The sequence below is a fragment of the Podarcis muralis genome, chromosome 15 (assembly GCF_964188315.1).
Source record: "Podarcis muralis chromosome 15, rPodMur119.hap1.1, whole genome shotgun sequence".
NCBI lineage: Eukaryota > Metazoa > Chordata > Lepidosauria > Squamata > Lacertidae > Podarcis > Podarcis muralis.
The window spans coordinates 24,936,502-24,956,581 of record NC_135669.1 but is presented as its reverse complement, the minus strand read 5'-3'; the positions used below and the strand labels follow the sequence as shown (position 1 = coordinate 24,956,581).

Sequence of the window (20,080 nt, the reverse complement as noted above, 5' to 3'; positions counted from 1 at the left end):
GGGAGTGGGGCGGGCGCTGGCCTCTCGCACTGTGCCGGCGCACCAAGGGCCGCGGACCCCGCCTCCGCGCGCACCTCGGAAGAAGAAGGACGGCGCATGCGTCCCGTGAGCGCGCTGGGGTGGAGGGACGGAGAGGCGGGCCTTCCCCTCCTCGGCTCCCCCTCCTCCCCTTTGCCCAGGAACGGGAAGGGCGCGTGCGCAGTACGAGGCCCCTGGTCCGGGACGCGGCGCGAGCTCCGCAGCCAGCAGCGAGCGCAGCCCAGGCGAAGGCGGGGAAGAGGCAGCGCATCATCGGAGCGGCGGCGGCGGCTGTCATCCCTCTTCCTTTATTTATTTTTTGCAAAGGCCCGGCTGTGCAGTGAATGCTCCGGTGCTGCGTTGCATTTCGCTGCACGGCATTGCTCTCCGGAGCCTCGGGCCTTCCTGCAGCAACCTCCCTCCGCCACCTTTTCCTTTCCTCCCAGGGAGCAACGCCCCCGTCGATTTTCCAACCCCTCCTCCCCATTCCACCTCTCTTATTTATTGATTTATTTATTTTTAGTTATTATTTTAAAACCCCAGCGAAGTGGGCCCGTAGATTGCACACGCCTACCCCCTCCTCCCGCTCCCCCTTCCCCAGCAGCAGAGTCCTCCGTGCATGCTTCTCCCCATTCCCTGCCGAAGCTGCTGCTCCCCCTTTCCCCGTTACCACCAACCATGTCCCCCACGGCTTGCAACGTTGCGTTCCGTCTCCAGCTGTGAACGCCCCTTCCCGCTTCTCCTTTTACGCCCACCTTCCTTGCATTGGCGCCCGAAGGTGAGAGAGAGAGAGCAGCGCCCCCAACCTGGGGCTGCCTTGATCCCTGCCAGTTCTCGGGTCTAGCCTTTCCAAGCCTTCGGAGCTGTAGCTTGCAGAGCATCAGTTATCATTCTTCTTATTGGATCCAAACAGTACCTGCCTACCCCCTTCCTTCCATCACCCCCACCAAATAGTCCTCCTTTTACTCTGAGCCCCTTTGCCCAACAGAGCCTTAGTCCTGCCCCAGCACACCCAGGTTTCCTTATGCACCAGGATCCTGTGGTTTCCTTTTCTTACTTTGGTAACTGTTTTTTAGCCAGGCAAGCCGAGATTGCATCGTGGGCTGGCAAGGTTGCTCCTCCTTCACAGCATCGGTGAAAACTCCCGCCTGGAGAACAAGGCTTGCACAGCCACCCCAAGGTGCAGCTTGCCCCGTTCTGTGCTGCTCGGCACCGCCTTAGCCCTCTGAGGTGCTGCATCCCTTCCCCAACATCGCCATGAGCTTCTTTGGGTTCGGACAGAGTGCGGATCTGGAATTGGTCCTGAGCGACGCAGAGAGCAGGCGCCGGGCAGAGCATAAGACCGAGGAGGGCAAGAAGGAGAAATATTTCCTCTTTTATGACGGTGAGACGGTTTCGGGGAGGGTCATCCTCACCCTCAAGCACCCAAACAAACGGCTGGAGCACCAGGGCATCAAGGTGGAGTTCATTGGGCAGATCGGTAAGTTCGGTCGGTACTTGCCATCCATGGTGGCAAAACTAAACCTCCATCAGTTGGTGCAGTTGGATTATACATACATACATACATTTAAAACACTATGATACCAAAACAGTCATGGTTTCCCGCCCAGTAGAATTCTGGGAACTGTAGTTTAAGGCTTCTGAGAGTTGTTAGGAGACCTCACAGAGCCACTGTTCTTAAGAGTCCCCTGGGAAGGAGTGGTGGGAAACCACTCTGGGAATTGTACCTCTGTGAGTGGGATAGGGGCCTTCCAACGGCTCTCAGGACCCTTAACAAACTACAGCTCCCAGCATTCCTTGGGGGAACCCATGGCTATTCAAAGTGGTGTCATAGGAATTTAAATATATGGTCAGAATGTGGCCTTGGACTTTGGATTTATTGGTCTTTGGGTGGGGAGGGAAGAAAGAGTGGCTTTTTAGATAGCAATAAGCCTCCACAGTCAAAGGCAGAGATGCTTCTAAATACCAGTTGCTGAAAGCCACAGGAAGGGAGAGTGCTGTGCTCAAATTCTGTTTGCTGGGTGTTCCACAGGCATCTACTTGGCCGCTGTGAGAACAGGATGCTGGATTAGATGGGTCATTGGCCTGATCCAGCAGGCTCTTTTTATGTTCCTATGTAGTCACGTCTTGAACAAGTGGATGTCTGCCCCTGACTCTGACAGCAGGGATGGTGCTGAGTATGTAAAAGACTCAGGGTCTGGGTTGGTAAAAACAATTTGCTGGGAGTAGTTTATATGCATAGATGCACAAAGATGTCACAAAAGGCAAGCTAATGTAATTCCCCATCCAGATAACCCCAGATAAATTCTTCAATTAATATGTGCGCACGCACCTGCAGATCACCCCAAATCAACTCCTTTTCTAGTCATCTGCCCCCAGTTAATTTTCCCAATGGGTTCTGCTCCAAATCAGTTTAATTCTAGTTCAGTTGCCCCTATTCATTATCCACCCTGTATCACCTTCACATAAAGTCATCTTCATTTAGCTCCCCAAATTTTATATTCTACCCAGTACAGGGAACTCCCTTCATGTGTCAATTGGACGCGCCTGTACTGGTCCCCGCCTGCAATTCAAATCAATTTCCTCTGAATGTGTTATTCAGAATCCACTGGGCTGTTGAAAAAGATTTGTGTAGGATGTCTGGCAGCATCACCACATTTTCCGTGTATGGTCTGAAGACACATTCATGAACGGTAGGGCTACCTGTGGCAACTAGCCATGATGGCCGTGTTGTACCTCCACTGTCAGAGGCAGTATCCTCTGAATATTAGTTGGTAGGAATCATGCTGTTGCATTCAGGTCCTGCTTCTGGGCTTCCCATAGGCACGCAGTGGGCCATTGGCCTGATCCCGTAAGGCACTCTTTGTGCTCTTCTGAGTCAGTATACCTCTTGGTAAGAAGAGTGGGCTGATTTTCATGCTGGATAGGTCTACTTAGAGCTATTAGGCAAGATGGATGAATAGAAACTCTATGTATCAAAGCAGTATACCCCTTAGTATAAAGGAAAAAGAGAGAGAGGGAGGCCTAATGAACAGAATCTCACAGACCTAACTAGCATATATGTCTCTTTATACCATATGCTGAAGGAGAAGAATAGTTGGGAAAGGGAACTGTTTTAATAGATAGACCATACAGGCTCTGGGTTATTAAGATGTGATGATAATAGGCACACCTCCTTGTCAAATCCAGCTCCACCATGTTGTAAGCAAGCGAAGGTGTTTCTGAATTGCCAAGGGAGTCCCCTCCCATTTTTCTTATTGCTACTTTTGAACACAGCCATTGATTTAGTCTAGTTGGAGGGTGATGTTGCTGGGCTGCAACTCCCCATCATCCCTGGCCATTTCCCATCCTGGCCAGAGCTGATGGGAATGAGAGTCCAACAACTCTTGGGAGTTCCCTAATCTTTGGCTTAGTGTTGCCTTGTCCGAACCTGGAAAACCTGTGCTCTCTGTGGTTTGCAATCCTTCCAGTGGTGTTGACCAAGGTAGATGGGGAGGGTAGCAGGCAGGGGCAGGTGGACCATATCCATCCATGTTGCTGATTTCCAGCATCTGTTTCTTGCATTGTACTGTCTCTTTAAAAAGAGAGACAAAGAGAAAGTTGGTGTTTCTGGCTGCTGTGACTCACAGCCATTGACAGCCCTCAGGTGGGAGCCTAAGAAGCAGCCTCGTGCTGAGTCAGACCACTGGGTCCATCTGACTCAGCATTCTCCAGCTGACGGTGGCCCTCCAGGGTTACAGGCAGGGGTCTCTCCCGGTCCCAGCCCCACCTGGAGATTGAACTGGGGACCTTCTGCTTGCAAGGTAGATGCTTTGCCCCTGAGCCATGGCCCTCTAATGAATCTAACCATTGGGTCTGTCCTGACTTGTATTGTCCGCTCCAATAGGTTACTGCTTTTCCAGCATCCCAGGCAAAGTCCTTCCTGTCCCATAGCAGGCAGTGATGGCCACCAACCTGGATGGCTTTGAAAGAGGATTAGGCAGCTTCATGGAGTAAAAGGCTGTTGGCAGCTGCTAGCCAGGATGGCTGTATTCTGCCTCCATTGTCAGAGACATAATTCCTTTGAAAACCAGTTGCTGGGAATTGCATGTGGGCAGAGTACTGTTGCACTCAACGTCCAGCTTTCAGGCTTCCCATGGACATCTGATTAGCCACTGTGCGGGCAGGATGCTGGACTAGAGGAGCTATTGGGCTGATTCAGCAGGTTAGTTTTATGTTCCTGCTACTTGCTCCTTTTAACTGGAGGTGCCAGGATTCAACCTAGGACCTTATTGGGTATGCCAGGCAAATGCTTTACGGCTGAGCTACAGCCTGCTTTAGTTTTTGTTCTCAGTGAACTTGGGGTTTTCTTCTGAGAATACTGATGTTTTCCTCTGCCAATAATGGTAGAAAAGGTTACCTGACTATCATTTATTTGCGCAACGGCTGATCAGTGGGTGGATGCAAGCTGCCTGTCTGAATACCAGTCATTGGGGAGCAACCGCGGCAGAGGTCTCTTGCGCTCACGGGCTCAAAAACTGTATAAGCGTGATGATAGGTGGGCACAACAAGTCTACACTTAAACTGAGCATGCATGCACATATAAGTAGTAGCCAGTGTTTTATGACAAGGCCAACTGTTAACAACAATCTCTTTAGGCACCTTAAGTTATTAGCAGTAGTGTGGTAAATTCAGAAGTGCAGGGTTCCTTCATGATAGTCACAGCTCCCTGGAAACTGCTGACCCTGAATCTAGGCTCCCTCTAAAATGTAAGTTGCAGTTAATCTGCTTTTTCTTATCCCTTATTTTCCTATCTGGGATTTGATCGCCTGCCCACGCATCCTTTGCCGTTCAGGTTGATGCTCATGTTACCCTTTAATACAGTGCTATTCCGTCAAGTTCCAGCTGAGAAAAAGCCCGGCTTTCATATATGAACCCACATGGTTCTTTACCAGCACAACCCAGGCACCTAACAATGTTGACCTGGAAATGGCCACAGGCATCACATTTGATTGTGATGCAGGTGTCGAGAAAGTGTACCGTATTTTTCGCTCTATAAGACGCACATTTTCCCCTCCAAAAATTAAGGGGAAATGTGTGTGCGTCATATGGAGCGAATGCAGGGTCCTTGGCTTCAGCGATAGCAACGCGAAGCCTCCGAAGCGCAGTGGGAGCGCTCCTGCCATGCTCCGGAGGCTTCGCGTGGCTTTCGCTGAAGCCTGGTGAGCGAGAGGGGTCAGTGCGCACTGACCCTTCTCGCTCTCCAGATACGCCGCCTGAAGCCTCCGGAGCGTGGCAGGAGCTCCCGCTGAGCTCCGGAGGCTTTGGGTTCCTTTCGCTGAATGGTAAATGCCCCTTCAGCCAAGGCGCAGCACCCCTTCAGCTAAGCGGGAGGAGAAATGGAAGGGGCTCTGTTTCTCCTGCCGCCTCGCTGAAGGGGCGCTGCGCAGAGAGGGGGAGAATTTTTTTTCTTGTTCTCCCCCTGTAAAACAAGGTGCGTCCTCTGGTGGGGTGCATCCTATAGAGCGAAAAATACGGTATACCCTGGCCCACCTCCTTGTCAGTGCAAGGAAACCCAAACTGAATACATGTACTTGGCATAGACATTCTTAACGTTGCACTCTGTGGGCAACACTTGCATCACAAAATCTGCGCATGCAGGAAAAATAAACTTGAGAATCCCAAATATCCGGGAGCGTTTGGAACACCAAACTGGCATGTTGAAGAGACAGGGGTCGGCTGTGGTTGTGTGAAGGATCCGCTGCGTGTTCAGTGTTCTCCCAGCCCCTTCTCACCTCCCCCTGCAGTCTCCAAAACTGATCTAAGTGAATGGAGTAGCAAATTGAGGTTGATTTCTGGCAAACTCATTCGGCTTTGTGAATTCGTTGTTGGCCGGCTCCTTTGCCTGGCTTTCCAGATTACATGAAATGTAATTCTGTACCCGCTTTCGGTTCTCTCTGTGTGGTGCATCCACGCCTCCTAGTCGTTTTTGCAGTCTGAGAAGCCGGACGACATCCCAAGTGCCTATTTATTACGTTGGAGGGGGAAAAAATTCGGGCTTTCTATTTTGATTCCCTTGTTCCATGTGGTCAGCTCTGACTGTTCCCTGAGCCAGGGCTTGTGGGAAGAACCTCCCGCCTTCCCCAGCTATACTCTGTCAACCTCTTTTTCCTGCCTCTGCTTATTAGAAGGAACCTGAATGGCAGAAGACCTCAGTTCAATTCTAATTCATCCTTCCAGGTGTGGTATCTAGACATATTAATGGCATGGCAGGAGCAACAGTAATATGACAAGGGAGGGTGGCTGTTTGGGGAAGGACTGCAGGTCAGTGGCTCATGCTTTGCAAGCAAAAGGTCCCAGGTTCAATCCCCAGTAACTCAAGGAAGGGAGGAGAGGGAGAGAGAGAGACTGATTGACTAGCAGGTGATGCTGTTTATCTGCTGGATCCACTCAACCAGTACTGAACTAGGGGGAGAAATAGTCTGACCTGGCTTAACGCAGTTTCCTATTAATCTGTCTGTACCTTTTTACAAGGCACCAGATTGGTACCTGCTTTTTCAAATCCAGTTACTGTTTAGTCCATCATTGGTTGGTCCTTCAGCAGGAGCTGACTAATTCAATAGGCATAGGATTACACTGTTAGGCAGCAATCCTACACTCGCTTCCCGGGAGCACAGTACCATTGAACTCAATGGGGTTTTCTTCTGAGTTGGCATGTGTAGAATAGCCCTGTGAGTGTAGTAGAGCCGATGTTTTAAACCTTTGGCCCTCCAGATGTTGCCAAACTGCAGCCCCAGCAAGCATGGTCAGTGGGCAGGGGTGATGGGAGTTGCAGTTCAGCAAGAATTGGAGGGTCAGTAGTTCCCCACATCTGTAGTACACAAAGCTTTTTTTAAAAAAATGACGATGTGTTAATTTTACATCCTCAGTAAACATCTGAAAAGTTTTTGCAACAGCTAAGAGTAGTTGAACTGAAACAATTTGATTAGGAAAAGCAAGTTCAATAAATTGTGCTTTGTGTGGTTTAAATGTATGCAAACAATTCAGAGTATTACTTGAAAATTACTTTTATTGGAACGCTTGCAAACATTTCAAGACTTGACAACAAAATAGCATACACGTCGCCTGTTACTTCAATTTTAAGAAATAAAGTGAAGGCACTGAAAACTGCGTAACATTTTTATTTTCATGTGCTGGAATAGTTGTGTGCATAAATCTCAGGGAGAAGACGTTTTAAAAGGTTAATTGCAGCTTTGAATTTAGATTTGACTAGTTGCTGTATCCAATTTGACTTGTATTGTAGTTATTCATCGCGCTACTAATTGATTTTTTTATGAAACAACATGTTTCTAAAACTGGTAAGCTTGGCATAAGAAAAATATTGCTTTGGAAAGTTTTCTTTAAAAATTCCATGCCAGAAGATTTTGTCCGCATCACTGCTTGAGGGAGGGCTGTCATGACAATTCAGGTGTCTACTGCAGGTGAAAGCCCTAAACAACTTGAGAACCTCTTGGCTTTTGGAACTGCTTTTTCCTTGTGGATCTTCCTGGGCCCTAAAATAATCTGCTGGTGCCCTCCTCATTTCTGAAGCACAGACAGTGGCAATAAGAGAGAGGGTCTTTTCAGGGTCCTTCTCAATTTATGGAACACTATTTGTATAGACTCACCTGGCACCTAATGTTTTTTCAGCACCAAGGAAATAGATTCTTCCAGGACTTCTAAAACAACTTTTAGAGATTATTTTAGCATCTCAGATTTCAGCCTCTTTTTAATGTGAAGGTTATTAGTCTTAAGGTTTTGATCTCTATGTGATTGGGCCTGCGTTGATACTTATTTTTTCTTGTTGATTAGCTGCATCCATTTAAATAGTTAGCTTTTTTTTGCTGGTGCTTTGATATACTTTACTGCAGGGGTGGGCTGACTTCAGGCTTCTACTTTTTACTGGAACCCCTAGATCCACCAACCAGTGCTTGGCCAAAAAAGCCTTGCGCCTAGAGCTAAAGAATTCTGACCTCAGTAATTTATTTTGGGTACCAGAAAATAACAGAGCTCACCGGCTTAACACACAAAAATCTGCCGTTGGTTAGCTCAGGCTGCTTCTTTCTTCTTCAGCAGCAGCATAATTTACGGCAAGAAGGATTCGTTTTATTGCTTCTATTGTTAAACAATTGGGAGCCATAAATCCTTGCTAATCTACTGCCAGTCACTCAGAGATCTACCAGTTGATGCAGGGCTACCTTCTGCCTTAATGTTCCTTTCCTATTTTCTTGCACTTCACCTGGAGGCTTCTAGAATGAGGCCACAAATAGCCTTGCTTCACCAAGAATCTTTCACTTCTAGAGCTATATTACGACCGAGGGAACCACCATGAATTCGTGTCACTTGTGAAGGACTTGGCCCGCCCCGGAGAGTTCACCCAGTCACAGACCTTTGATTTTGAATTCACACACGTGGAGAAACCGTACGAATCCTACACGGGGCAGAACGTGAAGCTGAGGTGAGCTCCATCTCTGCTCCTCCAGCCTTTCCCAGTTTTCTCAGCAGCAAATCCACTAAGATGCCACTAAGAAATTGACCTCCTTCAACCTGGTGCCTGGCAGGTGTTTTGGAATACAGCTCCCCACAGCTTCACTGGCTGGGACTGGTGGGAGTTGGAATCCAGAACATCTGGAGCTGTCAGATTGGGGAGATCAAGGCTTTGGTTGTCTGGAATAAAGTTACTGTGGTGGAATTAAAAATATGAATCTCTGTGGACTTAACGCGTGTGGGTAAACAAAAAAAGAGAAATGTCTCAGTGCCTGGATTCAGAACACAGACTTGCACATGAAGAGTTCCAGTAGCAGAGTCTTACTCACAAAAATAAACAGCACTATAGCATTAGGAATATAGGTTGTTAAACATTTTTTATCCCATTCAGCTGCACACAGCAGCTGGCCTTTTTCTACCCCTCTTACAATGAGCAAACCACACGCTGTTAAGTAAATTTAAATGCTTTACTTACAGATTCAAGGTCTCAGTCCTGCATTGCTTCCCCAGATATTCTTCCTCACTGGTTACATCATGGAAAAGAGAACAGACAAAGGAGGGAATTTGACTTCCTTCCTTCCTTCCATGGTGAGGGGTCGTGGCAAAGGCTTTGCCAACCCCTTCCTCCCAAGGAGAGGGGGGTGATCTAGCTAAGCCTGGGATGACTTACAGTATGATCGTAACTCATGAATGCTAGCTGTATTTGACCACAGTCTTCCAGAGTTTGTATGTATTTTGGTATATAGAACCAAACCAATTATTTTTAAAAATTGTTTAGTCCACTGAAACCTCCAGCTATTTCCAAGTTGTCCCATTCATGCAAGGATTTCCCTTTGCATGACAGAACTGCACCCACTCCACTGTGATTTTCTCCATAGGGTTGTGGGACTGATTAGTGTATAAGCTGCTATGGGAGCCTTTTTGGCTGAAGGCGGTGTGTGTGTGTGTGTGTGTGTGTGTGTGTGAGAGAGAGAGAGAGAGAGAGAGAGAGAGAGAGAGAGAGAAAATTGCATTTTCTTTCTTTAAAGCATTCATATCCCACCGTTCTATCCAAGGCCACTTATTGTCAGTAAGATCAAGCAACTGGAAAATCTGAATGCAGTTATAAAAAATCCTAGCATCCAAAACAAAAAGAAAGGTGCATTTAAGTATCTGTTACAGATGCTTAATAGACATGAATCCTCAGGCTGTTGAAAGACTTGCTACCACAATTGTCTCTTTCTTTTTTGCAGGTACTTCCTCCGGGCCACTGTGAGTCGCAGACTGAACGACGTGGTGAAGGAGATGGACATTGTTGTACACACGCTTAGCACGTACCCAGAACTTAATTCCTCCATCAAGATGGAGGTGGGCATTGAAGATTGCCTACATATTGAGTTTGAGTACAATAAATCCAAGTAAGTTGTTCCACAAAGGCTTCCTACTGAATGAGTTGGGTATTTGAGGTTTTTATACGGGGATGTAGCCAGGTGATTAGGGAGACGTCCCTTGGAGATTGTGACTTCGTCCTTGTGCTCTTCTTCTCCCATGGATGGTCTTCTTGGTTGAGTGGCAGGCAGTCCCTTAAAAGAGGTGCAGGGGAAAACCTTAGGCCCTCAGGAGGTTGCTGAGTGACCACTCCCATCAACCTTGGCCATGCTCGATGGGCTCAGCAACATTGGGAGAGCCCAAGGTCCCCCACACTTTCCTTAAAGAATGGCAATAGCTTGGTGGTAGTATCCATGCAGAAGGTCGCAGGTTCAATCCCTTGGATGTCCTGGTAGGTCTTGGAAACCTTGGAAAGCCATTGCCAATCAGTGTAGACCAGTTTTGGGTTTGTAGACCAGTAACATCTGGAGGGACAAGTGTTCCCCACATCTGTCCTTGACCTGGCTGGAACTTACGAGAGACAGGAGTCCAACAGGGCTGGGCGATATCTGGTTTCCAACACTGCAATATGTCATCAGCTAAATAACAATGGAGCTATGTAGAGACGGACAGTATGGCTGGGTGTTATCTAGTTTTCAACTTTGTGATATAGCGCCAGCTAAGCATTGCGATACAGTGATACATCACAACGTCTGAAATAAGGATGGAGCTGGTTTTCAACCTCACAATGTATCACCAGCTAAACACCGTGATATGCTTGCTATTATATAACAATGTCTGAAATAAGGATGGAGCTATATAGAGGCATTGGCTGACTTCACAGTTTTCCCCACATTGTGATTTTTTGCATAGCACACAAACATACATCTTGAGTCCCAGTATATTGCCAGGTCAAAACTTATGAAACCAATAGCACTGGCATCCTCAAACTCGGCCCTCCAGATGTTTTTGGGACTACAATTCCCATCATCCCTGACCACTGGTCCTGTTATCTACGGATGATGGGAGTTGTAGTCCCAAAACATCTGGAGGGCCGAGTTTGGGGATGCCTGCAACAGCATAATATGGACTTGAAACCAGTTTTGGACAATATATCACCTGACCCTAGAGTCCCAATATCTGGGGGGACCTGTCATTCTATTTTGTTGTTTAAAGGTTGTTACCGTTTTGTTGAGTCTACAGTGGTACCTCTGGTTGCGATCGGCATCCATTCTGGAGGCCTGTTCGCAACATGAAAAGCCCACAACTTGAAGCGCCGTATCTGCACATGCACGAAGCACGATTTAGCGCTTCTGCGCATGCACAAGCAGTGAAACCCGGAGTAACCCTTTCTGGTACTTCCGGGTCGCCGCAGGACACAACCTGAAAAAACGTAACATGAAGCAAACGTAACGAGCTATGACTGTACTTCCTCTGCTGATTTCTGGCTCTCCCCAGGTACCATTTAAAAGACGTGATCGTTGGGAAGATCTACTTCCTCCTAGTGCGGATCAAGATCAAGCACATGGAGATCGACATCATCAAGAGGGAGACCACGGGGACCGGCCCTAATGTTTACCATGAAAACGATACAATAGCTAAATATGAGATCATGGATGGGGCACCTGTCAGAGGTAAGGAGGGATTCCTTGGAAGGATGCCCCAAGGCAGCCACCCCCCCCCCCCCAAACCTGGTGGCTTCCGGATATTTTGCTCCCAGCCAGCATAGCCAATGGTGAGGAATGACAGCAGTTGTAGCCCCAGCAACATTTGTTAGTGCATCATCCCTGTACTAAAGGTCATTCTCAGCTGGGGGTTTCAGGCGGTTAACCTGGCATCTCATGCTAAAAAAGGCTGCAGCTGCAGCCCCTCTTCACAACACTCTTTTAAATTCCTCTTCCCCCACCCACTTTTTTTGCACATTTATTTACTTAAAGCATCACAAGAACACAAAAATGCAGCATTAAAACCGTGCTATAAGAGCATATCAAAACGGGGATTTGGGGAATTTGTACAGATCGGAACGGGTAACGGCCCCTCAATTTCACACTTTGGCCTTGGTAGCTGAACAAGGACTGGAACTCTGGTCTCCTTGCTCTGAACCCAACACTAGGCGTGGCTTCCAGATGTTCCTGGATACTGTTCCTGTCATCGCTCACCATTAGCCCTGCTGGCTGGGGCTGATGGGCGTTGTAGCCCAGCAATGCCTCAAAGGCTGCAGGTACTGTGTCCCTGCCCAGTCCACCTATTCGTTGCACCATTTCTCTTTCTCCAGTGGAAACACGAAAACAAAACCAGTGGGAAGTTCTGTTCATCTTACGCTTTGCTGCTATAAGTGTGTTCCAGCTTGGAAAATTTGTTTTGCTTTTATTGGCCTCCTTTGCAGGGGAGTCCATCCCCATCAGGCTCTTCCTCGCTGGCTACGAACTGACGCCGACCATGAGGGACATCAATAAGAAGTTCTCGGTGCGCTACTATCTCAACCTTGTGCTGATTGACGAGGAGGAGCGGCGCTATTTTAAACAGCAGGTGAGGTGGCTGAGGTCCCAAGCGGGCAGGCCTGCTATGGGAAGTTCGACACAGACAGTGGGGCCTTCGTCTCCCCTTTGCTGCATAGTTAGGAGATGCGGAACCGGTAACCCTCCAGATGTTTCCAGATTGCAATTTTTCAATCCCTGACCTTTGGCTATGCTGGTGGGGGCTGATGGGAGTTCATGAATTCTCCAGCCCCGGTTTAGGTCAATAACTGAGTCTCTCTCTCTCTCTCTCTCTCTCTCTCTCTCTCTCTCTCACACACACACACACACACACACACACACACACACACACACACCCCACAGTGACACCTTTTGTGATACTGTTGCCTGGATCCTGAGGGTGTTGTGTGCCCAGGCAGCGCCCATTTTAGGCACATCCAATACAGTGGTACCTCAGGTTACAGACACTTTAGGTTAAAAATGCTTCAGGTTACAGACTCCGCTAACCCAGAAATAGTACCTCGGGTTAAGTACTTTGCTTCATGATGAGAACAGAAATCGTGCAGCGGCAGCAGGAGGCTCCATTAGCTAAAGTGGTACCTCGGGTTAAGAACAGTTTCAGATTAAGAACGGACCTCCAGAACAAATTAAGTTCTTAACCAGAGGTACCACTATATGTGTGTGATTGCGCACATGTGCCTCATGCTAAACTAACCTGAAAATGTCACCAAAAGGGATGGAATGAGGTGTTATGCAGGCTTTTATGATGGTGTTTATAATATGCACGGTTTCACTTAAACACGCGGTGCCATTGCCTGTATTTCGGGGGAAACGGACACATGCATGTGAATGACTTTGACAAGGAAGGGATGTAGCTCAGTGGCAGACTGTGTACTTGGCGTGTGGAAGGTCCCAGGTTCAGTCCCCAGCCTCTCCAGTAGGGCTGGGAATGCCCCCTGCTTGGACTCCTGGAGACTTGCTACCTGTCACCAGGGACAATACTCAGGCCCCATCCGCACTATGCAGTTAAAATGATATCATACCTCTTTAGATTTTGGTGGCTGCTCTCCTCCCCACTTGCCAGAATCCTCAGAACTGTAGCTTAGGGTGCTGAGTTGTTAGGAGACCCCTCTCCCCATCACTGAGCTACAATTCTCAAGAGTCGTTTGACTATATTATTAAATTTATTCATATCCTGTCTTTTCCCCAGATAAAATACAGAAGGCTGAAAACATATAGCATGTAATAGTTAAAAAGTAACTCATCATCATCATCATCAAACTTTTATTGGCATCACATACAAACATTCAGAATAATTAGGCCAGTGCGATCTTGTCGCCATTTCAACAGTACAGTCATTTGCCAAAGGGAAGAAGAGGCGAGCAATCTATTTCAAAAAAAGTAATTAAACTATAATAAAATTAAAACAGATCTATTAAAGGACAGATAGGAAAAACAGTGCAGCACTATTTGGAAGTCCTTAACAAAACAGCTCCCAAAAGCCTGCCCAAATTAAACAGTGTTCACCCACCAGCAGAAGGACAACAAGGAGGGATCCAGTCTGGCTTCTCTAGGAAGGGAATTCAACCCCTCTTCCCAGGGGACTCTGGGAATTGTCGCTCTCTGGGAAGAAGAGGGGTCTTCTAACAACTCGTGGCACCCTTAACAAACTGCAGTTCTAGACAGAACTTTTGGTCTGATGTGTGGCACATACCGGGGGTACCAGCCCATTAATAATACAATCCCATCTCTCCTTTTGCGGGAGCAGGAGGTGGTGTTATGGCGAAAAGGCGATATTGTGAGAAAGAGCATGTCCCACCAAGCTGCCATTGCCTCTCAGCGGTTCGAAGGCACGTCTTCCCAGACAGAGAGCAGAACGCCCAGCCAGCCTTCAGAGAACAACGGCCGGCAGTGATGGGGTTGCGGGATGAGGGGTTCCAAAGCGCTTCCGTGGTCAAGGCTTGAAGACGTCGACGAGGAAGGAGAACGCAGAACGGATCTTTCACCAGAGACTTGCGAACACAAATTATCTTGTCAGGTTGTGTGTGTGTGTGTTTTCTTCATTTTTCTTTGTCCCTTTCCCCCTGAGGACTCGCAACTTAACGGAATGGGGAGGGAGCCAACGGACGCGACAGCGACAAGGTTTGCCTCCCTCTACATTCAAATATTCCTTGGGGATAGGGCGGGGAGCTGGATCAGTGGCTTTAGAAGGCATGATGAAGGCAAGGGTGGCTGGTGAAAAGTGTGTCTGTGCTCTGACATGATGCTAAAAGCATCCCCCCCCTCAAAAAATGTAAAGACACCCCCATCGGTTTTACTGTACATTTTTAATTTTTTTTTTAAGAGCGCTCCATTTTCTCTTCCTCAGTGGCATTATTCATATGTGTACATAAGTAGCACCAGAGAGGCTCATTTAGCATTCAAGTGTAAAAAAACCAATAATTTCCCCAGCATTTCTTAAACTCCTGAAAGCCGATGGGACACTTCTTTCCCAAATTAAAATCTGGGAGTCTCGCTTCATTCTTACACCCAAAACGGTTTCACTTTTTAGGTTTATCTTTTGTCCCTGGGTGAGTCTGTGTTCTGAGCACAGCTCCTGCTTACAAGAAGGCACATAACAGCATCTCTTGCAGACGCACACAGTGGACAGACTCCTCAGAAGGCAGGCATAGGAAGATCTGCACTGGCTGTGATTTGAATGACTGACTGGAGAGGTGTGTCTGGTAAATCGCACAGAGAGGCGACAGGGAGCCTCTTTGGCTAGGTCGGTGCAGTGGGCTCCTGGTAGCATGGCCCTCCAATGTCATTAGATTCCAACTCCTTATCAGCCCGAGGCAGTATCGATAAGGGGCAGGGTTGATGGACAATGTGGTCCAGTAACATTTGGAGGGCCACAGGTTCCCCACCCTTCGTTAATTTGATTAACTTGCTGATTGTGGCATGGGAATTGTTTTTTGCCCTCCGTCTGTCGAGTTTCTTTTGTAGAACTGGAAAAACAGCACTACTGTTTTCACCAAGCCGGTTGTGTACTGTTGAGACTTCCTTCGTTGAAAACTGGATTGCGAGGAGGAAAGCTGCACTTTGGGGGCCTTAAAAAAAAAAAAAAAGGCGTAGGGAGGGAGGGAAGCTCACACACCCCGTTTCTGTTGTAGCCCACTTTAAAACATACCCTCCCCAATAGCATTCTCCTGTTTCCCGAGCTGTCCGCATGCACTCTGTTGCTATTCCAAAAGTTGGATCAGCACAGCCCATTCCCAAACTGTGTTCCGTGAGGGAAAAACCCCCAAGGACCTGGTACCTTCTGTATGTACATTCCTTGATCGCTGAGGTGATCCGCGCTCTTTCACATCCTAAAAGTGAACCTTCGGGGAGGTGGAATGGCAAGCTGTGTCTAAAAGTGCGCCCCTTAGGATTAGATTAGAAAGCACTGATGAATTGGGCTGCTTTTCCCTAAGTGTGCTGGGGACACCTGCTCTTGGACATCTTTCCCCACATCCTATAAAAGACCACACACACCCTGCAGCCAAAGCTTCATCTCCCCGGACCCCCCCCCCCCCCGAAAAAGCCTGATATAAGCTTAAAGTTAATTGAACACTAAAAATGTACAGAGTTAAATAGATGTGTCTTGTTCTGTAAGTATGAATTGGTTTTATTCGTCTTCACCGTTGAGATTGACTAAGGAGAACAAACACAGTCACTTTCTTCCCTCCAAGCCCATTTTGTGATAAATATGCACTTTCTGCTGTAGAGGTGGGCGTAAGACTGAATGTCACCTCAAAATATTCATAAATTTGTTGGTTGAGTTGCTCTCCCTCTAAAACAAACCATTTACTTGTAATTTAATAGCATAAATATTTCTCTGATTTGCCTTCTGACTTCAGCACTTTTAGGAATGTTTCTTTTAAGCTTCTCCCCTCTTTATTTTCCTTCGGTGAATCAATGAGAACTAGAAACTTGAGCACCACAGCTGCTCCCTCCACAAAAATGAAACCTACTTGCAGTTCTGACAGATTCCTGGGACCAAGCAAACGTTTTGTTTTTAAGACACCCACACCTTCATTCCATTTCTTAATCAGTAGGATATATCTATACAGAGATTCTACCAGATCGCTGTAAATGCACCAGAGGACATGACAATTGTCAGCTTTTATTTTAGGAAAGAGACACGTGGGCTGCTTGTGTGCATGTGATGGCTAAAAATGTGTAGGCTATGCCTGATGAAATTTCAGAAGGCAGAGGGGCTACTTGAATAAAATTTCTGGTGGCCTGCATGTGTCTTTCCCTGTATCAAAGTGATTAAAGTGCTTTTTTTTTTTTAACAGCTTGTAGAATAAATTGCACAGAATTGTCTTAAATTTGCAAAATTGGTGCAGGGTACGTATTTCAGTTTTCTCAGTTGTCCTTATGCAGAACTACCTTTCTTTCATAGAATTAAAGAACTGTAAAGTTGGAAGGGTCATCTGGATCAACCCCCCTGTCATGTTTGAATTGAAAACACCCCCACCTATTTGGAAATACAGTTCTCTGAATAATCCAGCCTTTACATGAGGGATGAGGAATCTGAAGCCCTCCAGATGTTTCTGGACTACAACTGCCATCATCCCTAACTCTTGACCATGCTGAGTGGGGTTTATGGGGGTTAGAGTCCCTAAGCAGTGGGAACCTGTGCCCTTCCAAATGTTGTCGGGACTCTAAATCACAACATCCTTTACTGTTGGTCATGCTCGCTGGGGCTGATGGGAGCTGGAGTTCAGCAACATCTGGAGGGCCACAGCCAAGCCGGCCATTATTGGAAAGCTTTTTTCTCCCTGTTGCTTTGCGACCCACGGAGGAAGAGTTCAAGGATTGCGTGTTGCTTGCGGGGGTGGGGAGAGAATACAATGCCTTCTGTAAAGTGTAGGTAGATCTTGCAGTCCTGCTTGAGCATAAAACCATATTCTCTGGCAGTTGTATTCTGAAGAATACCGCTGCAAATGTATTTCTAAACAGGGGCTGTGCCCTTGCTCACTTCACCTGCCAACCTTCCTCCCCCTCCCTTTACACCTCACCCAAAAAATCCCTCCTCTCCATGGTTCATCTGGGCCACCCACTGCCTATGTATCCATCTTCTGGTTCCCTCAGCTTGCCTGGGCTGCTGGAATCTCCACCCTCCAGTCCCCTCCTTTTCCCTGAGCAGCTTGTCACACTGTCAATTTCATCGCCATCTGGCTGTAGCCAAGAGAACTGTAGCATGATGACATCCTTACAATTTTTTTATATTGCAGAGATACAGAATCTGGTACTAGCTAGCGGGATCCATGCAAATAACATTCTTATCTTTATTCTGACAACACCTTTATGAGATAGGTCACTATTAACCCCCATTTGGACAGATTGGGAATGAAAGCTGTATGCCTAGGATAGCCAATTTGGTGCCCTCTGGGTGTGGCTAAACTTTCTATTTCCCATCTCCCCTAGCCAGCATGGCCAATAAGGATAATGGGAGCTAAAGTCCAAAATATCTGGAGGACACAAAGTTGGCTATCTGAGCTACAAGCCACACCCATACCCTCACCAGTGGATCACATGTTGGAGCAAAGATTTCAAAGCCGATTCTCTTACGTCACAGAGACAGGAAACCAATGCTCTTGACAGCTGTAACTAATGGGGACATTCCCCCCTTCTCAAGTTTTTTTGTTGCTAATGCTTGCTGTCTACTACTTTGAAGGTTTTAGAATCAGACAAATACGTTGCTAGGTTGGCAGAGAACCTGTGGCTCCCCCAGATGTTGCTGAACTACTCCTTCCATCAATGTCTGGAGGACCAAAGGTTCCCTTTCCCAGAGCTTGGGAAGTGGGGACATTAAGTGGGGAAGAACTGGCATCTCACATATGAAGGCCAAGGATGTTCCACCAAGAAGAAACCAGGCTGAAACAAAACACCAAATGTGTTGGGTCCGCAAAGGGGAGAGATGATGCTTTGGCTCTCACCACAAAGCAGGCTTGGTGCTGCTCCTAAGTTTATGCCACCCCTCATTCTTGTGTGCAACAGCTCCTTTGCTGTGCCAGAACAGCAGTGAAACCATCTTCATAGTTTTTAACCAGCTTCTGGTGATCATTCCTGGCCTGCTGTCAGGTGATTCCTGCTGCGAGGCTGTTTTCTGCCTATTTAGGGGATACTTAGTCAATAGGTTTCTCCCGAGTGTAAATGTTTTCCAGCTGCACATAATGGTTGGTGGCTGTTCGGACCTAAAAGACAAACCTCCTCCACAGCTGGTGATGAATTCTTAGTTTTGTAAAGCCATATAATATGTGCTGGCATTAGATATAGGTTAGTGGTTTTGAAGCTTTTTAGCATTCAGGCTTCTGTCTGGATCTCGCTCTTTATTGGACCACAGCATTTTGTGACCCGTACCAACTGCATGAGGGGGTACTTGAAAGAACTTTGCATTAGATCTCAAGAGCCAAGGGTGTGTGTGTTCTTTGTTTTCCAGGCCAAGGGTCCAGAGCAATATATGCCCCACATTATCATGGAAGCACAAATCACAAGATGTGGTAGCAGGTGGAGAACCAAGTTTCTCGACAACCATAAGTTTCCATTCCGAAAAGAAAAAGCCTATGACAGGACAAATGGTTCTCGTGTTGAATGGTTGAAGAGTTATGCTTCCAGCTGTGCTACTAGTCCCTGGTGAGATCACAGCAGCCAGAGGGTGGGCCAAATAAAGGGTTGTTTCCAAAGTAGCGCTGAATAACATGCAGGGGGGCTTCCTTCCCCCTTTCCCACATCTCCAGTAGTGCCCCAAAACAAACAGGGAGTGTGGGGAAGGAGTCCCCGTTGTAAAAGCCTGAAATTTTGTGCTAGTTAGACAATATCCAGTATTTTTTTTCAGCCAAGGCACAAGTGCTCATCTCCCCATGACTAGGAGTAGTAGATTATTAAAAACTGGGGGGGTTAAATTATGCAAAGTAGTTTGCTGATTTGCATAATTTTATGCAGGCAGCTTGGGGCTGTGCAGCATAGAACCGCCGGTGTATTTGTAAGGTACATCATACACCCTGGTTCAGTTTTTACTAAGCCTTCTAGAGTACGGTCCATACCCATTTTGCATCTAGCCATCCCTGGAAAAAGCCATGTTTAACGTTCATCTCCAGTGTGAGACACAAGAGAAGGAAAAAAAATCCCAAGCAAAGACCACCCACGAGGATCTGACTGCCCCGCTCCGGCAGGGATGGGTGGGTGGGGAATCCACAGGTACTGAATTAAGCTGGGCAACTTGTAAATTTAAGCCTCTGCATTGTTTACATGTTTCTTAATTCATTGTCTTTTAAATGGTTGTATTTTTAAATGATGAGAGGTTGTTCTCCCAATTAAAAAAGAAGCCATTCTAGGCTTTCAAAGGTTGAGCGTCAAGCTATTTTTCTTGGGTTGTGTGATATTTCTATTCATCTAAAAACGATTTTAAAAAACCACAAAAGTGGGGTGGGAGAGTAAATCCAAGGTTTCCTGAGGGTCTCTGTTTCCAGCCTTGCACCCATGCCTGTGGGGTGTAGGTAATTAGGGGGAGGATAAAAAGTACTGCACATATACTCAGGGGCATTCCAGATGTTATGGGGTTGCAGCTTAGGGCTTTGGAATCCAGTAACACTTGGTTCTATCCAATTCTAGTCTTTACGTTAGCTGGATGTGACCTTTAGCCTGTGCTTTATATGTCTGGCTGTTTGTTCCGCCCTTTGAAAATAGCACAGTGAAGTGTC

At 47.1% G+C, this 20,080-nt stretch overlaps 1 protein-coding gene across 1 annotated transcript; it reads left to right on the top strand.

The window, feature by feature from the left end:
* Window positions 1–170: 170 nt before the first annotated feature.
* VPS26B (VPS26 retromer complex component B) lies at window positions 171–19,727 on the top strand. Its single transcript, XM_028708655.2, has 6 exons — window positions 171–1,498; window positions 8,338–8,494; window positions 9,756–9,920; window positions 11,329–11,504; window positions 12,257–12,399; window positions 14,116–19,727. The coding sequence occupies exons 1-6, from the start codon at window positions 1,276–1,278 to the stop codon at window positions 14,260–14,262; spliced, it is 1,011 nt and encodes a 336-aa protein (XP_028564488.1). The 5' UTR covers window positions 171–1,275; the 3' UTR covers window positions 14,263–19,727.
* The last annotated feature ends 353 nt before the right edge of the window (window positions 19,728–20,080 follow it).